The sequence below is a fragment of the Alexandromys fortis genome, unplaced genomic scaffold (genome assembly GCF_014885135.2).
Source record: "Alexandromys fortis isolate MF-2015 unplaced genomic scaffold, M_Fortis_MF-2015_v1.1 scaffold_51, whole genome shotgun sequence".
NCBI classification, from domain to species: Eukaryota; Metazoa; Chordata; class Mammalia; order Rodentia; family Cricetidae; genus Alexandromys; species Alexandromys fortis.
The window spans coordinates 1421181-1441197 of NW_026067925.1; the positions used below are offsets into that span (position 1 = coordinate 1421181).

General features: G+C 45.7%; 1 protein-coding gene and 1 pseudogene across 3 annotated transcripts; one reads left to right on the forward strand and one right to left on the reverse strand.

Annotated features, from left to right (window-relative positions):
• Positions 1-6: 6 nt before the first annotated feature.
• LOC126502214 (ubiquitin-conjugating enzyme E2 N-like) lies at positions 7-662 on the reverse strand (annotated as a pseudogene).
• Positions 663-14731: 14069 nt separating this feature from the next.
• On the forward strand, positions 14732-18591 carry Slamf9 (SLAM family member 9). 3 transcript variants are annotated; one of them, XM_050143068.1, is made up of 4 exons: positions 14732-15873; positions 16436-16777; positions 17781-17842; positions 18232-18435. In XM_050143068.1, the coding sequence occupies exons 1-4, from the start codon at positions 15831-15833 to the stop codon at positions 18304-18306; spliced, it is 522 nt and encodes a 173-aa protein (XP_049999025.1). In that variant the 5' UTR covers positions 14732-15830; the 3' UTR covers positions 18307-18435. The 3 variants fall into 3 exon arrangements, with proteins under 3 accessions (XP_049999025.1, XP_049999024.1, XP_049999023.1); XM_050143066.1 differs by having other exon boundaries at positions 14737-15873; positions 17570-17842; positions 18232-18591; XM_050143067.1 differs by lacking the exon at positions 17781-17842 and having other exon boundaries at positions 18232-18591.
• The last annotated feature ends 1426 nt before the right edge of the window (positions 18592-20017 follow it).

Sequence of the window (20017 nt, forward strand, 5' to 3'; positions counted from 1 at the left end):
ACCCGGATGACACTTCTAGCCTCTGCTCATGCTTTCCAACAGTGAATCAGGACAAGACATAGATTTGCTAATGTGCATGTAATCACCAAAGATGAAAATGCCTGGGCTTTTATTCTGTAATGTTTCTAAGACTGTGTCCATTAAATGCAAACAAAAAAAGGAAGAGTCTTGGCAGAACAGGAGACGTGATGTACACTTGATGATCTGATCGACTTAAATATTATTCATGGCGTATAGCCTAGTCCATGCTCTCGCTGTTTCTATGGCTTGGGCTTCATTTGTCTTCCACTGCTCGGCTACATCATTTGCTAACGGATCATCTGGATTAGGAGCACTTAACAAAGCCTGGATTGACAGCAGAACTGTGTGAATCTGCAGTGCTGGGGACCATTTATCTTTCAAAATATCTAAACATATTCTTCCCAACTTGTCTACATTATTTTGGTCATGAAACGTACTTTAGGTGCTGCCATTGGGTATTCTTCTGGAAGGAATAGTTCAAGTTTAAAAATCCCTCCCTCAAAGGGGGAATCTTGGGGGCCAGCAATGACCACATGAAAATAACGGGCGTTGCTCTCATCTGGTTCTGCTTTAATGCCAGGAACTGGTTCTGCCAGCAAATGCTGGGTTTCCTTGATGATCCTGCGGGGCAGCCCGGCCATCTTGTCAGAACCCGAGTTTGGCCTCTCCCAGCATAGGGTCTTACTATATAGCCCTGGCTGTCCTAGAACTCTCCGGGTAAACCAGGCTGGCTTCGAACTCATAGAGATCTGCTTGCCTGCCTCTGCCTACTGAGGGTATGGTCCACCATGCCCAACCTGGAAAAAGTATTTTTGATGAAGGTTAGTTAGTAGGGTCTACAGTTACAGAATCGGAAGATAAACATGGCTAACAGCCTTGCCTCTGTGTGCATGTGTGTCTTTAGGTCAGAGGTGGACTGAGGGTAACTTCATCTGTTGCAATCCACCTTCTTTTGAAACGGAGTCTCTCGCCAAACCTGGTATGCACTAGTTCAGCAAGATTAGCTGGCCAGCAAGTGTCAGGCATCCTACCGTTTTTGCTTCTCCAGTGCTAGGATGACAGGCACGTGCCCAATGCCTGACCTTTTGTTTTTGTGCTAGGAGTCCAAACTCAGGTCCTTATACCTTCATGCCAAATACTTTACCAATTGAGCTATTTGCCTAGCCCCAGAACTGTCTCTTTTTCACTAGTGACAAAGTCTAGAAGATCTGCAGTTAGATCTTATATTAGTTTCTATTGCTGTAACAAAACACAGTAAGCAAAGTAACTTATAGAGAAAAGGATTTATTTGGGTTTATTTATGGTCAGAGGGAGAAGAGTCTATCATGGCAGGGAGACATGGCTGCAGGCGGGAGGCATCGTGGCAGGAGCAGAAAGCTGAGGGCTCACATCTTGAGCTGCAAGGACAAAACAGAGAACGTGCACGGGAAACTGCGCGGTGAGGTTCCTTTAAACTCTCAAAGCCCACCTCCAGTGGCATACTTCTTTCCACAAAGCCACACCCCCTAACCCTCCCCAAATAGCATCATCAACTGGGGACCACTATGGGGGACATTCAAACTATCACAGACCCAAACAAGGAGCTCCTGGTGGAGTCGGGTGTCTAGAGACATAGACCTGAGGTTCTCTCTGCTTTTGAGATTCGCCTTTCCTAGGAATCTCTCTTTAATCACTGCTAATGTATACAGGGCGGGACTGTGAGGCCTTTTTGTTCTATCCCTTTAACATATAGCGGAGAGAAGATGAAAGGTTTAGATGTGTTCACAAGAGACTAGGGAAAAGCAAAAAGGGAGGAGGGTCGGAATCAGGAGTCTGCCTCGTAAGATGTGGGCTGTGTATCTTTATCTGCATTGCTTTAGTTGCTGGCCTGTCTGGAAGTCATCCCATCCGATTCATTCTTCCTTCAAGCTAGAGCAGACCCCTGAGAGAGAAGGGTTTCATCCCAACTACCCGAGACCCGCCATGTCAACCTGGTGTCCTATCTACAAATCTACGTTTCCCTCAATTGTTAGCACGAAAATCCTCAGCTATCTTCATGTCTACCCCTGCATCTTTTCCCGCTTCCTTCATAGAGGACGTGGTAATTGTGTTTCGTGTACCATCTGGTCTCTGCTCACCGGTCCTCCTGAAGCAGTAGTGGAGGGAAATGGGGAAAAGTGTTTGGGGGGGGGGGGAGGAGATCCTACAGCTAGAGTGTTCAGAGGCTGTGCAGAAGTGCTCCCGGGGAACATATTAGGAACTGAGACTGGGCAGGGCAGGGGGATCATGGTAACTGGCGCTCCCCACATCCGTAGAGAAAATATAAGGGAGGGAACCCACAGATCTCCTGTGTGCACCATTACAGTTTTTAACGATGGCTTCTGCCAGGAAGCCCCTGTTATTTAGTCTAATCCCCCCACTTTTCTCCATTGCAGGTTCCTGTGGTGGAAACTCTGGTGAGCCTTTAATTTCACGTTTCTTGCATGTCCCTGTGTGTTGTTCCTGTTTTTTTCTGTCCCATTCCGACCACCCACGCCGTTTGTGACTGTCGTCGAGGACAGCTGTTTGGCAAAGGGTTCCACAGGCCCTGACTTTAGCTCAGTCAGGGAGACTGGCTCCATTCTATAAACTCGGATTTTTGTGTAGACCTGCACAGTCTGTCCTGATGTTATGAAATTTGTGAATATATATATGATGGTGCACTTTTTGAAAATATAATTTATAAGTACAGGTAGGGACATTACATACATAACTTTAGATGCTGATTTTACCACCCTGCCACAACAATTCTTTATCTTAGGACTCATTCTACGTATGTATTTAAGGGTTTATCTCTTTTTCTCTTGTGGTTCTATCATATTTTATTGTATAGTTAGATCAGATTTAATTAACCCTTTATAGTAGATATTTTTGTTTTTATCTATCTACCATAAACTATACACATTAATTTTTTTAAAGACTTATGCCAGCACTGTCCGGATTCTTTTCACTTATCTATCTATCTATCTATCTATCTATCTATCTATCTATCTATCTATCTATCTAGTTTATTATATATACAGTGTTCTACCTGCATGTATGCCTACAGTCCAGAAGAAGGTGCCAGATCTCATTATAGATGGTTGCGAGCCACCATGTGGTTGCTGGGAATTGAACTCAGGACTCCTGGAAGAGCAGCCAGTGCTCTTAACCTCTGAGCCATCTCTCCAGCCCCTATACACACTATTTTTATACACAGTCTCGATGAGTCTTTGTCAACTTGTCACAAGCTAGAATTATCTGACGACAGAGAACCTCTACTGAGAAAATGCCTTCAACCAGATTGACCAGTAGTCTAGCCTGCAGGGTGATTGATGTGGGAGGGCCCAGCCCATCGTGGTGGTGCCACACAATGAACCTCTGGTCCTAGGTTTTATAAGAAAGCAGTCTGAGCATGCCACGGGGAGCAAGCCCGTGAGCAGTACTACTCCATGGCCTCTGTTCTGGTTCCTGTGTCCAGGCTACTACCTTGAGCTCCGGCTTTTATTTCCCTGGATGATGGACTACAAGCTATAAAATAAAATAAATCCTTCCTAAGTTGCTTTTCATAGTTATCATAGCAATAAAACCTGACATGTACATATTTACATGTAAGAACAAAGGAGTTAGTCTAACAAACACACATATTCCCCTCTCTGCCCTTCATGCTTAAGTACTCTACCCACACACTTGTCATCACTCTACCCACACACTTGTCATCATGTGTCACCAAATACTAAAGATTCTTGAATCTATCTTCCAGCCTAGAACAGACATTTAATTTACACAGACTCTAAACTGATGGATACCCCCATCGGGTAGTGCCAAAAGTGCCTTACCTGATTTACCGTATCACTTCTCCCCCACACCAGCTCTTTCTCAGTTTCCCATCGTCTCCAGCTCCTCTGTCTCCGTCTCCATACCCTCTTCCTCCATCACCACGTGCTGGGTATCCCTCCTTAGCACCACTCACGCCCTCTTCCTTATTTCCCCCATCACCAGTCTCTCAGTTGATGCTCTCCTATTTTGCCTACGCAACTGCAGCAGTCTCGCTGCCACCTCCTCTTCTGACTTTTCTCTGTCCAGAAGCTCTAGGAGCTCAACTGTACATCTAATTGTATTGTTCCAATTCCTTACCTTTTCCCATTGTTCTGGCATAGTGTGAACCTTACTGGTCACTACCTCTCCAGACTTGCTTCTCCAGGGCCACCCTCCCCATAACCTGCCTCTCCAGCCTTGCCACATGTCCCAGAGTCCAAGAATCCTCCTGGCTTCTACCCTTTCCTTAGGTGCCTCCATCTTACAGCGAAACGTCCTGATTTCCCCACAGGCCTGTGTTTCAAGGTGATGTCAAGATGACTTTCCTACTGGACTCTCCTCTCCAGTTAGAATGGAAGACTTGCTTTATATATTTACACTTGCAATACCTTGTCTCTTTTTCTCCTCTATCAGGCTTGAAGCAGCACAATTTCTCAGTGTACGGCCTGTAGAATATATTTAATAAATGTTTGATGGATGAATAAGCTGATGAATTAATAATAAATAATCCCTGTTTCTCTGCTTTGCGTGAATCAGTCAAAAAGGAGACATTGTGACAGACATACGTAAACTTCCAGTGAGTTATGAATGCCACTGCTTATAGGAGAATGTGTGGATACTTAGAAATTCAAGAGTTCTGTGACTAGCACTGATTGAGAGACCAGGCTTGGGAAATGAGGAGTGTGCTCGCCACCTTACAGGCCTCTGTATCTTAGGAGTGATGCTAGGTACCCTGTGGTCCAGGAAGGAGGTTGAGTATTTATCTTCCTCCCTGCATCTTATTTCTACAGTGCATCGTCATGATCTTTAGGACCAAATACCAGCTATGGTGTTGACTCTGAAGGATACCATGGATATGTGGAGTTTGATTTGTGAGAGATTCAAAAGCCAGAGGGAAGTCTCTAGGCATCAGGGGTCAGGAGTGCCTTGGGGTGGAGGAGGGTTGTTCATGGGGGAGGAAGCCTGCAGCCTGAGAGGAAAGGCTGGCCTTCTCACACCTTGCCTGTCATTCGGTGCCTGAGTCTTGTCTTCTGCTCATTCTGTGACAAGGGGATACTTGCCCTGCTGTAAGAAACAGTAGAGTTCTTCTGTCTACCATGCTCTCCTTTGATTGGGTGATCTTGGAGACCTCCCTATCTCCCCCTAGCATCACAGTGGGGTACCAAGAGGTCCTCCCGGGAGGTGAGTTCATTGTTCCCAGAAAGAGGCTCTCCTTAGTGGTATATCTTGTTTTCCATGCAGAACCTCAGCTGTGGGCCTGGGATTATGGCTTATCTTCCAGCCTCACAGCCTGGTGGAATGTGGAGAGCTTGGGGTGGGCAGACAGGTGAAGGGAGAGGGAGAGGAATCGCGATTCCATGTAATTACAGAAGCTGCGTTTTTTTCCCCCTAGAGAACTGTTTTCCTGAGGCCTCACCAATGCTAAGCCCTGCATATCTTGGCCTGTGACATAGATATCTGCCAGGTTGGGTGAGGGAGAATCAGAGGTGCAGGAGTTTTGTGTACAGTTGAGTTCAGGAGACCTGCAAATGCCCATCGCTCTCCGAGGTTGGTAGATGTCTTCCAGCGCCGACAGCATTTCTTGTTTTTCTTTTCTTTTCTTTTTCTTTTTTTTCTGATTGGATGGACTGCTGATATAAGGCTATATGCCATGCTATACAGAAAGTTCACAGCCTCTCAGGTAGGTGTGGTGTGTGTGTGTGTGTGTGTGTGTGTGTGTGTGTGTGCAGGTGCATGCATGTTGGGAACCACAAGGCTCTTGGAGTGTCAGAGAAGAGACAGCAGCTGTTTTGACTCAGATGACTCTTAGGGTCTGGAGTCTGAGGGTCAACTGCGTCCTCAAGTCAGTGTCTTTCTCAAATGGTTCTCAACATCTGGCAGTAGATCCCTCCCTTCTACCACACATGAGTCCATCCTAATCCAAATAAATGAGGCAATAACCCCGAGACAGTCTGTACCTCCATGCTTTCTTTGGTCACGTGATGGGCGTCCTGGCTCCTTTCTCCATGTTAGAGTACCACAAGCAGGAAAATCAGTTTATAAGGTGCTCCGTCACTGGCTTTGGTCATAAGAAAAAATAGTCCCTTCTGGAGTGCCTTACCACTGTTTCTCTCACGGGACTTGATTCCATTATTAAAGAAGATAAATAGTCTGGTCATACCTCTACTAACTTGATTTGACCAGTTATTTGCTCTATCTTTTTCTTATCTTACCCCAAAGATGAATTTTATATGTGATAGAGCAAGAAATCAATCTTCCCTAAAGATTGTTCTAGCTTTCACCCTGAGCTACTGGGATTTAATTTTAGAACCTTCCATGCCAGGTATGATCAGAATGTCTATTTGCCTAGGGGTGTTAGTCACCAGACAATCTCACAATGCCATTTGCCATGGAGGCTAAGAGCCAAGTATGATACGTTCTATCTCCAGAGAACTGAAGATTAAGGGTATCAGTCCGACCTTTGGACGGGCTGGGAGCTCAAGGTTAGCCATGTGGGTGGCAGCATGTAATATAGCTCTAGTAAAAATTCCAAGGCTTGGGTAAATGCTCACAACACACAGGGAGATGCTGTCTGAACTCGTGAGAGACGTCTCATGTGCTTAATGCTTCTCTGAACTCCTAGGTGCTTCTTCTTCAGCACGGCTGTTATCCGTATGCTTTCCCAATCCTAAATCACAGCTAGGACTGTGACAGTTGAGTGGTCCTTCTAAAGGACTGCAGTGGTGAGCGGGTGGGTTTCAAATCCCCTCAGACTTGGCAGCTGGTGTCAGAGTAAGGGCAGTGGTCTTGTCAACTGCCTTTCCTCTAACTGTGCACTTGGTTAAAAGCCCACACGCTGTTCCAAGTCTACGTAACGTGACAAGCTAAAACACCATTAGGAATGGGAGGCTTGAAAGAAGAGTAGGAAAATCAGCCACAGTTAAGGAATGGAGTCAGGGTCTAAGCTGCATTCATTAGTGCTCTGTCCCTGCCTGAGGTGGTCGGGCTTCCTAGCAGTGACTGAGAAAGGGTGGCAAGCTGTATCCTGAGAGCACAGGAATGCCCAGAGAAATGCGGATCCTTCCAGTGGGAGGCATGTTTTCCCCTCAAGAGGACACTTAGTGGTAACAAACAGCATCTTGGTCGTCTCTTTTTCGTGCCTCTAAAGAATAGTCCCACTTTTTCACACTCTTTTCTACGAGCTGTGAGTTGTGTAGCAAAACATACTACTGGGCAAGTCTACACAGTCCCCTTTGGTATGGCCTGGGTTTCATCCTTCTTATCGTCCGGCTCTCCCGGGTTAATGATTCACAGTGGGGCCCTCCTTCCTCCCTCCAACTCTGCAGAGCTCACAGCTAACACAGCCTGCGATTACCGCGAGGGTGTATAGCATTTTTGTAGGGCTAAGTCATAGCCAGGGTGAGAAACACACTTTTAAAGGATTTTCAGTGGCGCTGGGGAAGGCTTTATAAAAGGCGATCCATCATTCTCCGTAGAAGTCTGGGAGTCCCACCTGTCAACTCCTGAGCAGAGGGTGCAATAGGACCTTTAGGGCTGAATAATTCCCATGAAGTTTAATTGAACTGCTGAGATGGGCTAGACCAGTTCATTTCTTCATTGTATTGGAGTTCCTGTAATATTTCCATTGAAGGGAACATGCATGTTTTTTGTCATTTTTTGTTTTTTTTAAATGATTTTTACTGTTTTATTTTTCATGTGTATGGATGCTTTACCTACACGTCTGTGATCTTTTGAAAAATGAAGTGGTTTGGACCAGTTGCTCGCTCCTCCCCCAACCCCAATATTTGTTCACAGGACTTCAGGGATTCCTCCCCACACCTTCTTGCCCTGCTTACTGAATGCCCCTAAATCTTCCACTTTTCCTTTTGTGCCCTAATTTCCTCTTCTAGTAGTGTTTTTTTTTGGGGGGGGAGTGTGTGTGTGTGTGTGTGTGTGAGTTTGTTTTGATTTTTTTGTGGAGTGAGAAATCCCCAAGGCTTTCCTGACTTCATAAATATTTCCATAGATTGAGAGAAACAAAGGGAACCTCTGAGATCCAGGTTCTCTGAGATCCTGTGTCAATATCTCACAATAGTTGGTCTAGATTCAAAAACACTTCAGTCAGCCAAGGCCAGACTCCCTCGCTGCTTCTCTCTCAGAAGAAAGATGTAGCCCAGAGAGCAGAGTGTCCTGGAGCGTTGGGAAAGCCATCATAGGTGACAAGCTCTTTGGGGAACTTAACAGGAAGATAGAGCATTTTGTGTGTTATAACAGAAGGGCTGCAGGCTGTAGGGAGAGGAAAGGGGAGGGCTGTGTTCTCAGACCAAAGTATGAAATTCAGACGAGATCATCCAAGATGAGACATGAAAATTATATTTAAAAGTGAATAATCAAATGAAGATATATCCCTTATTAAGAAATTAAGACCAGGGACTGTGACATATCGCAGAATGAGAGCCACAGAAGGATACATCCTGGCCACACCAGCTGAGTTGTGTCTGAGTCCCCTGACAGCCAGACCATTGCATTCAAGGGTCACAGAGGCCAGAAGGAGCCATATTACAGAGATGAACATAAGAGACTGTTGCTGGGTTGTTGAACCTTAGCTTGTTTCCTCTCCTCTAGTCCAGTGTTTTTCAACCTTTCTAATGCTGCAACCCTTTGGTACTCATGTTGCAACGACCCCCCCCCCCCAACCACACAATGATTTTCTTTGTTTCTTCATAACTGTAATTTTGCCACTGTCATGAATCATTATGTAAATATCTCATATGTGGCCCCACATGTTGAGAATCACTGCTTTAGCACCACGCTCCCAGGTGGTCTTCTGTGCTGACTCCACGCTGACTGTATAAGGAGAAAATGCCAGGGTGGGGCAACTGCAGTTGGTGTATCTGACCTGAACACCACAAGCAAAGGACGTTTCTCGCCTCCTTAATTTTGCCCGGTTTTCCCTTGCAGTACATCATTACTTGATGGGAGCTATTTACTGAGTATTGCTCGTCTCTCGCTGACCTCTAACCCAATGATAATGAAGGCTCATGCTTTCCTCTTCACCCCATATCCTACGTCTGCAATTGTGTCTTGTTTTTAAATGAAGCTTAATAAATATTTGCAGGAGAATAGCTGATTTCATGTCAGCTGATGACAGTTCTGATAACATGAAGAATGATTGTAGAGTCTGATCAATTCTGGGATATTTACAGTTTACTGCAAAGACTTGGAGGCTGAGTCTTCAGCTGACTAAGAAAAATGTCAGTGTGTGCAAAAGCTGTCTGTGTGGCCAGCCGGCCCTCCTCATTCCTCTCTGTTTCCTAGCGCTTGCTGTGTGCACCTCTAGTCTCAAATACAAATCAATAGTAATGAATGACTACATACAGTAATTAATAATGATACCAATATGGTAATGACAATTACTAGGTACTTTCTCTGTGCCAGAACATCTCCAGACTTGGCCCTATTATACTGAAAAACCCATCAGCAAGATACCAGAAGCCAGTCCATCTCACCCACCTCAGAATGGCAACCATCAGAAATGAATGACAACATCCCTGTGAGGATGTGGGGAAAGAGGAACCCTTTTCCCCACTGACGAGAACGTAAACTGTTGTGGTCGCTATGGAAATCAGTATGGAGGTTCCTCAAACTACTCTTAGCCTTAGCTCAACCTCTTTTCTGTCTGCTTTTCTTAGAAGCCCTCACCCATGGAGAGAGGGCAATTGAGAAAGCAACATCCTTGGACATAACCATCACTTTGGAAGCGTCTTCTGCAGAAGAAAGTCAGAGAGGACAGCAGCCTAGGGCAGGCCCCAGGAAAGTTAGAACTGATTATAGACTAGGGTCTGACTCCAACTAGGGAACTAGAAGCATGATACTACACTGTAGATACTGGAATCTGTCAGGGAAGTAATATTTAAAACCATGGCCTACTTAAAGGTGTGTGTGTGTGTGTTCTGTGTGCATGTGTGTGTTTATGAAGGGAGGTATGTTTCAGATGTCTATGGAAGGAGGAAGGATTTATGAAGGACCATCCGGAATAGAGATGCCTTATCCATCAGAACTCCTCAACAGAAAATATTCCTTTTTAACCTCCTCCCAGGACAGAGTACAAAGTCACTCACTCAGAGAAGGTCAATTTGTTACCATCACTCCCTCATCTGTCTGGAGAGGAAATCATGAGTTGTGGGAGACTCTGCTGGGAGCACCAAGGAGGAAAGGGCGGGGTGGAGGTGAGCTGAGGGTGAGTGGTCCAGGGACCTCCCTCTCCCATTGTGTACCTGCGCTAATGGGTAGCAATTGTTTCACTGCAAGTTAGGATTGGAGTTTTACCTCTCATTTCTGAGCTGAGACTATAGCAAAGTTCTCACCCAGGGGCAGGAGTAGACTTCATATGTGAATAATATTAAAAGGGTAGCACGAGGAAGCAAGGAAGCTTCCTTTGGAGCACAGTCCAAGAACTGAAGAACGGTTCTTTGAAAATGATGCTAGAAGAGACTCTCTCCACAGTGGCCTGGAAGAGCTCAGTGAGGAGTGTAGATAGCAATCATTTTTTCTCTTTCCAAAGATGTGATGGACTGTTCATAGTTATGGGGGCATGCTCAATAAATACAAGTACAGCCATCTCTGGCTGTCAGCGTGCCCACTGTAGCAGCAATGGAGATGGCCTTTGGCTCACCCTTCAAGAGAAAACTTTTCTTCATCTGCAAGGAGTGTTAGGAGCTGGCAGCCTCCAGCTGCAGTTCTCCCAGGCCCACCACTTTTAGGGCAGCTCCAGCCAAGAACTGCACATAGGCGGGGCATTGGTACCTGACACTCTTGGACAAGATCTAGTTCTTGGGCAATCCTACCCAACAGAGGCATCCTCACCTACATCATGGTGTCACACTCTCCCAACTTGGGCTTGCTTTCTCCTCCGTTATCTTTCACAGGCATTTTCTCTCCCATGAAGCCGCTTTTATTCTTGACTTCAACACTTGAAATCTTTAAACCCTGGACATTATACACACGAGCTTGTTTTCTTTTTAGCTTGCTTTAATTGTATTCTTAATTTTGTGTAGTTTATTTTTTTAAAACATTGGTGAAATTGTGTATACATTTATCATGTACAACATGTCACTTTGAAGCATATATATGTGTGTGTGTGTGTACCTTGTGGAATGGTTAAATCATGTTAATTAACATATTATTAACAGCCTGAAATATTTTTTGTACTATAAACACAAAAATCTATTATCAGCTAATTCTGAGAATACTATATATTAAGTGTATGTGCCATTAACTGCAATCACCATGTTGTATAGTAGATCTGTTGAATTTATTCCTTCTGTCCACCTGAAACTTTGTGTCCTATGACCACTGTTTCCCCATCTGACCTGATCCACAACCCTTGGAAATAACCATTCCACTCTCTACTTCGATGGGTTCAATTTTTAAGGATCCTACATGTGAGATCATGTGGCATCTGACCTTCTGTGGTTGCCTTGTTCCACTTAGCATAACACATTCTGGTTCGTCTCTGCTGGCGCAGATGGAGTTCTTTTTCTATTTTTAAGGTCCGATAGTACCCATCATATATATGTACCACATTTGCTTTCTCCACCCATCCACCAATGGATACTTGGGTCATTGCCCTTCTTTTCTTGGCTATTGTGACTCATGCTCCAGTACACATGGGACTGCAGATAAATCTTCAACATACTGATTTCATTTCCTTTGAATACAGATCTAGCAGTTGGGATTGCTGGATCAAATTTCTTTTTAAATACATGGGAAGATTGGTTTTAGAACCTTCCAGGCTCAAGTTAAAACTTGACCCGTATTTATAGAAAAATCCAAATCAAAGAGGCTTGGTTCTCAAGGGTACAAGAACAAGCATTCTCCTTCACTTAGCAGACCTCATCCTTGAGGTCTTATCCTCGATAGCTTTTCTCGGAGAGTTTTTCGTCAACCCTCCTGACTTCAGGAGCTTGTTGGAGGCTCTTCCTTTTTCCCCTTTCTCTTTTGTTCATTGTGGTAGTTTGAATGTAATTGGCCCCCAAAATCTCATAGGGAGTGGCACTGTTAGGAGGTAAGACTTTGTTGGCGTGGGTATGGCCTTGTTGGAGGGAATGTGTCACTGTGGGGGTGGGCTTTGAGGTTTCCTATGCTCAGGATACCACCCAGTGTGTCTCAGTCCACTTCCGGTTGCTTTCTGATCAAGATGTAGCCAACACCATGTCTGCACGCTGCTGTGCTCCCTGTCATGAGGATAATGGACTGGACTTCTGAAGCAGTCAGTGAGCCACCATGATTAAATGTTTTCTTTATAAGAGTTGCCGTGGTCATGGTGTCTCTTCATAGTAATAAAAATCTAAACTAAGAAGTCGTGAAATACCATTTTGGCTTCCTTGTCATAGTATAGGACTTGTTGAAATGAGCACTGCTAGAAACTTCAAGGCTATCCAGTTTGAGGATCCATCTGGTGTCGAGATGCTGTAGACCATCTGAACCAGTGACTGTCCATCTTAACATGAATACAAGGAATGAACGCTATCTAACACAGCCCATTGCATCTTTACAGCCAAAGTTTATCCTTTTCTTTCTTCTTAACCATTTGTTTGTTTGTTTGTTTTTTCAAGACAGGGTTTTTCTGCGTTACAGCCTTTGCTATCCTGGAACTAGCTCTTGTAGACCAGGTTGGGCTCAAACTCACAAAGATCCACCTGCCTCTGCCTTCCAAGTGCTGGGATTAAAGGTGTGGGCCACCACTGCCCAGTTCTCTTTTTAACCATTTTTAAAATTTCAGTTATAGTTTGTGTGTGCATGCGTGCATGCATAAGGAAGGGGTCAGTGGGTATCAGGTCACTTGAGGCTGGAGTTTCAGGCAGTTGTGAGTTGCCTGGTATGAGTGCTGCACATCACGCCCGGGTCCTCTGCAGAGCAGATGTGTTCTTAACCTACATCTCTCCAAAATGGGTTTCCCTGTAGCGCTTTCATGTATGCATCTAACATACTTTGATTGTGCTTGCACTCTATCATTGTTTCTTGTGTTTCCCCTCCCCCACTCAGTCTCTCTTATTCCTAATTAGTCTTCCTCTCAAAGCCATCTAGGTTTTGAAAACCATCTAGGTTTTCAAAAGCCTAGATTCTGCATATGAGGGGAAAAAAAACCCCAAACCATGGCCATTTTGTTTAGCATGATTACTTCTGGTTCCATTTCCTTTCCTACAAATTCCGTAGCTTTGTTACTTATGGATGAATAAAATTATTGGTGTATACATATCACGTCTGCTTTATCCATTCACCTGTTGATGGGCACTTAGGCTGGTTCCATAACCGCTACTGTGAAGACCGTTGCAGTAAACTTGAGTGTGCAGGATCACTGCGGGATGCTGATTTAGATTCCTCTGAGTATATTACCCAGGAATAGCTATATCATATGATAGTTCTCTTTTCGGTTTTTCAAAAGAGCCTCCATACTGATTTCCATAGTGACCTTATTAATTTATATTTCTACTACTTTCAGTTCTGCATACAGTTTCATTTCTGTTATTGTGTTAAAATACCCTAAAAGCAACTTAGTGGAAAAACTGTTTTGGCCCATGATTCCAGGCTACAGTCTATCAAAGCAGGGAAACAGTATCAGGAGCCTAAGACTGTTGCTCCGGATGAACAAGAACAGAGAGAAACGAATACATGCATGCTTGCTTCTTTGCTTATGCTTGCCTCTTACACAGTCCAGAACCCCTGCCTAGGGAATAGTGCTGCCTACAGTGGGCTGGATCTTCCCACATCCATCAACCCCAAAGACATACCCATAGACTAACTCAGTGTAGATCATCCGTCATTGAGACTCTTTCCCCAAGTGATTCTAAGTTGTGTCAAGTAGACATGTAAAGCTAACGGTCCACCACACAGCCAAGAGTGCACATAGGTGTTCCTTTTCTTTCCAGGATATGTTTCTCATACCTTGATTCTCTACAATCTCTTCTCAAATCTGATTTTCTCTATATCTTTGATCAAGATTGATAATCTGAATGATTTGAAATATTTCTATGACATTAATAACTCTAACAAACTCCTTTTAAAATGATTGCTGTTATTATTGTTGTCATTTTCCTTTTGGGACAGGGTCTCCCTATGTGTAGCTCCAGCTCACGATATAGACCAGGGTGGCCTGGAATTCAGAGCAATCTACTTGCCTCTGCCTCCCGAGTGCTGGTGTTAAAAGGTGTGCACCACTATGCCTAGCCTGAAACAGAATTTTAAAAGAGAATCAGCTTTTCTGTGCTGCCTGGGGGGAGGGTATCCAAAGGATGTTTCTCTCAATTCACACTGCAATTTAAAGGGAAAACTCACATAGTGTCTGGAGCCCATGACATCCTGCAAGTGAAGAAGAAGAATGTCCTCAAACTCCTTGCAGTAGAAACTCACTTAGGTGGCACCAACCTTGACTTCCAACTGCAAAAGGCAAAGTGATGATATTTACATCAAAAATCAGAGGAGGACCTGGTGAAGCTGTTGCTGACGGCTCCATCCATCATTGCCACTGAGAACCCTGCTGATATCAGCATCATCTCCTCTAGGACACCCTGGGGCCAGCCAGCTGTGCTGGCCACTCCAAGTGCCAGCCGCTCCACTCCTAGGACTTTCACTAGCCAATCTAAGAGAACTTCAGGGAGTGATGTCTTCTGGCGGTGCCCAATCCCAGAGCTGACCACCAGCTTCTCGCGAGGGTGTCTTATGTTAACCTACCTACCATTGCTCTGTGTAACACAGACGCTCCTCTGCACTGCTGACATTGCCGTTCCATGTAACAAACAGGGGTATTCACCCAGTGAACCCTGTTTGGTGGATGCTGGCTTGGGAAGTTCTGCACACGTGTGGCACCAACAGTGCCCATCTGGTCACGCCCGATTCCTACTTCTATAGAGATTCTAAGAGATTGGGAAGGAAGAGTAGGTGCAGTTAGAAAGGTTGTGACCAAGAAGGAATGTCAGGGTGAATGGACCGTACTTACTCCTGAGTCCACTGCTTCCAGACGGGAGGTGACCTGAAGGTGTGCATGTGTCCCCTCATGCAGAAGTTCCCTAGTGACGATCAGAATGTTCAGAGAGCCACTGGGGTCTAGTCTGCAGGTCTCACTGCGCAGGAATCAGACGGAACCACCACTGAGTGGTCATCAACTGTTTCACAGACGCTTGAGCAGCAGAGAAAGGTGGCTGGAAGACAAATAGTTTCTTAGAAAACAAGAGATCAATCCCCCATCCCCAAATAGCATCCCGGGTGGGAATACAGATAGCTTTAAACAAAAGGACTTCTCTCACTCATCCTTTCTAATGCTGTGAGTGCGCACTTAACCGGGGCCAGGAACAGTGGAACATACAGAAGAAATAAACAATAGACTCTCAGGGGAGATAGAGAGCACAGCAACACAGGACGCACTGAGGTGGCAGGGTGCGCATGCCGAGGGCCGGCAGCAAGCTGGTGCGTGCATATACGATTTCCATGGCATCTGGACATGCAGAAAATTGGAAGTAGAAAGTTGTTATTAGGAAGTAAGACTTGAGCTGAGTTTGGGGGATGGGCAATCTGAGTCAGTGGATAAATCATCTGACCGTTAGACTGGGGAGAAATGTCCCACGAGGGCCAGGGAGGAACTTAATGGGGACAGAGGAAGTTGGAGTGCGAAGAATTTCCCTCTCTGTTCCTGTCAATATCAATCAGTCATTCTTCTTGGAGAACCCCATACCGACTTCTCTTTCCACAGCCTGTGGAGCTGACCAGGCCATTCTTCCCAGGCAGGGATTGCCGATATGGGGGCCTTTCTCTGGTCACTCCTTCTGCTGCTTCGGGAAGGTGAGTAGCTGCCTGTGCTTTGTACCCCTCGACTCTACTTGGCCTTAGGCTAACAAGACCCTTCCTTTAGGGATGAATGTGTCAGTCCTGCTGATGGGCACCTCGGCTGATTCTCTAGCTTGGCTATTGTGACATGCTCTGCTGTAAACGTGGGTGTGCATGCATCATAGCATTATGTTGGCTTAGATTGCACTGAGCATGTACCCAGGAGTGATATAGCTGGATCCCAGCCTGGTTTTGAGAAACTTCCATTATGATCTCCAAGGGATGGGGTATGGCCTCAGAGTGGGATGAGGCAGGAGGATATCTGGGGGATGTGGATGGGGTTGCAGTTCAAGAAGGACAAGGAAAGAGGGAAAACTTTGGATGGCGAAGAGATGAATGGGGACCATTCCTGGTCGGCTTGGGTGCAGTGGAAATCTAGAACTACAAGAGGTAGCTAGAGAGTCACATTGAACAGGGAGCTAGAAAAGTCGTTCAGATGAGGAGCAGCCATGGCAACCATGCCAACTAGCCTCAGTCTCCCAGAGATATCGGCTGGCCTACATACATCTCTTTTCAGCCAAGGGGTTTTCTGGAGATGATGAGGACCCTGAGGAAGTGGTTGCAGCTCTTCAAGAGTCTATCAGCTTCTCCCTGGAAATACCACCCAATGAAGAGGTTGAGAGCATCACCTGGTCCTCTCAAAAAAACCTCGCCATAGTGGTGCCAGGGAAAGAGGGACAGCCGACCAGCATCAAGGTGATGGATCCTCGCTTCCGGGGTCGAGTGGACGTCTCGGAGTCCAGCTACTCTCTGTATATCAACAATCTGACTTGGGAGGACTCGGGACTTTACGAAGCCAAAGTCAACTTGAAGACATCCCAGTTCTCTATCACGAAATCTTACAATCTCCTTGTCTACCGTGAGTTTAGACTCCTATTATTCTGGCTTTCCTGAGTTTGGCATGGGAGCTCGGGGGCTGAGGTAAGCTTTAAGAGGCTGAAACTGGAAGGCAAACCGCCTCAAGTGTGCTCTGCTCTAGTGTCTGAGCTCAGCCACAGGGAGACTGAGCTGGAACAAGCAGCCATTTAGGTACTGAGGCAGAGGTTCCCAAAGCGGTGAGTGATGAGGATCGTGTATAGCAAGGGTATCTAAGGGTCCTTTCTCACCCAGCAGACTGTGCCTCCTCTAGATAAATAGCTCTTTAGTCCCTTATCCCCTTGTGTGATTTGAGGGTTACTAATCATTTCTTCCCCGCTTGAGCCAACATTTCTTCTCTCTAGCTGCTGTACTGAATCTATTTAGGATCTTGGAGAGATGACTAAAATGTAAATACCCTTGCGAGGGTGGTAATGTTTTGTACAATCAGTGAGACAGAGGAGAAACTGGGAGAAGGAGGGGTCTAAAGCTGAGAGAGTGAAGTCAGAAGGAGTACCGGTATACATCTGTCTAAGCACATTCCCTGGGACCCCGCAACCACAAATTAGATGCTTGTTTTTAATCTGGTTTTATTTATTTTTTATTTTTTTAATTTTAATTTTATTTATTTTATTATTATTATTATTTTTTTTTTTTTGAGCAAAAGGCCTCTCAGGATAGCTAGAATACCCAAGGCTTGAAAAATGTAGGAAAACAGACCCAACTTCAGAATGCTCAGCAGGTCTTTGTGTTTTTTTTTTGTTTGTTTGTTTTGTTTTTGTTTTCTCTCTTTTAGGGCGACTGTCAAAGCCCCATGTCACTGTGACCTTTAAGATTTCTGAGGAAGGTGCCTGTAATATATCCCTGATGTGCTCTGTAGAGAGAGCAGGCATGGATGAGACCTACACCTGGTTTTCCTCACAGGACAGCACTAACACTTCTCGTGAAGGCTCTGCCATCAGTACATCCTGGAGGCCCGGTGACAGAGCCCTTTCCTACACTTGTAGGGTCAGCAACCCCATCAGCAGCACCAGCTCCCGTCTCATCCCTGTTGGGTCCTTCTGTGCAGGTACCAGAACCCTAGAGACAATTCCTGAGACTGTGCAAGTCCTGTGACTGAGGACACCACCTCCTCCCATGCCTGGGGCTCTTAAGGAGAGTACTGGACTCTAGAACACAATGCTCTCCCGTAGAAGCCTGCTATTGGATCAGAGAGGGGCCCTTCCTTTGTCAATTGCTCTGGATTCCCAGAGGATTCTTCCATACTTGGCTTGAGACTGGTGACCAGATATCAGTCCTTGAGCGTCTGTGCCCAGAATAGGTATTTCTAGAGACATGTGTTGTAAGATATGAGCTGATTATTCTCCCAAGAGCCTTTCTGAGACACTTCAGGTAGACATCTGCCCTCTAAACTTTATCATTCTTTTAATGAACTCTTGTTCTTTCTTCCTATCCTAGATCCTGGCTCTCCAGAGAAATCTCCAACGTTCTGCCTCCTGGCCAAGGGCTTGCTCCTTCTCTTACTCTTGGTGACTCTAGCTGTGGGACTCTATGTCTTCCGAGCCCAGAAAAGTTATGAGATGTCAAGGGTGAGGAAACTCAAGAGAAACCGAATTAAACTGAGGAAGAAGGGGAAACCTGGTCCTAGTCCAGTCTCACCACCCCTGGGGGATGTCTGTTCTGAGCTCTGACTCCTCTTAGCCTCCAGGGAAATCATCTGGGGGGCAGGTGGGAGGGCAGACCAGGGTTAAACACCTGAAAGGACCATATTTCCTGAGAGACACCATCTGGCAATAAAGTCAAGTCCCCACCCCTCTGGAGGAGCTGTGCTTGGTGTTTCTGTTTGTGCTCAGCAGCCCAGAGAAAACCTGTTTTCCACCTTCTCTACCTGTCCTCCTGTCTTTACTGAAGCTGTGCGTCCTTCTCAGGCTTGCCTCTGGGCAGGAAAACAAGTCTGAAGACCCCATTAGAGTGAAGTGTTTGTTTTTACTGTGCGCATCCCATTCCTCACTACCCTAAGTCTCACAATACTCTAAACTACACAGCAGGCGTTCTCGCCTGATTGAACTTGTGGCAGCCGGTCGGTCGTTTAGAGTTCTATGTAAGTGCTATGCCCAAGACTCCTTGCTCTCCTACCCCTATCCTCATTCTGACAGGTAACTTTACTTAACTCCTCTACGCACTGTACCAAGTCTATACAGAAACCGTCCCACAAGGAGGTGGCGGAGGCCCCTGCTCAGTCCTTCCCTGGGTTGTAGTTGGGTTTAGTGACCTCTGTTGTCTCCCTGATGCCAACTGCTCTGAGCCCTGCTGCTCACCTGGTAGAAGTGACAACTTACTGGGTCAGTTACTAAGATCTTGCACCCTTGACTTCTGTTTAAGGTTGACATAGTTTATCCCGGTGTGGTGGCCCACGCCTTTAATCCCAGCATTTGGGAGGCAGAGGAAGGTGGATCTCTGAGTCTGAGGCCACCCTGGTCTACAGATCAAGCTCCAGGACAGTCAAGGGCTAGACAGAGAAACCCTGTCTGAGTTGATTTTGTTGGCCTTCCTGGTTTTTTCTTACAGATTTCTGTTTTGGGCCTTCCGATGGAATCGTTGGTCAATGTACAGCTCTTTACTCTTCCTCTTTCCGTAGTCCTAGGTCTGACGTGCCTATCATATCGTTTTCCCAAAGCTCCATCTTGGGTGTTTTACTTAGGTAATTGCCAGGGGAGGGGGGCACAAGAGAAGCCACTTGATCAGTAGGACAGGTGTACGTAACGAATGAATTGGTGGAGGTGATGTAGGATGTGCCAAGGAGGGAGCTGGGGGAGATCTTAGGAAACCTAGGTTGTGTCCTGCCACTTCCCCCTGTCCTGGGATACTGTGTTTACCCAGCATCCATCAGTTCAGTTCCACAAAGAACACCTACACTACATAGGTGTAGCTTCTTGGAGTTCTTACAGAGACTGGGCCTCCTTTAGGTACTGAACAATCTTGTCTTCAAAAAAGGTCTGTAGCCCTAACTTCTGACACTTTCCAGGCCTGTCAGAGGAGGCGCCACTGTAAGGTGAGGGCCTTTCTGGGCAAACAACCTGGAGTCTGTTTTTTCACCTAGAGGGACAGCGCGTTTCTCTTGTCTTAGGAGCTGGCATACAGAAAGCAAACAGAGAAATAAATAGTCTCTGTGTGGCTTAGTCCAGGGATCTCCTGGAGCTGGCAGAGTCCCTTCTTCTTGGAGCCAATCTCTGAACAGAGAAAG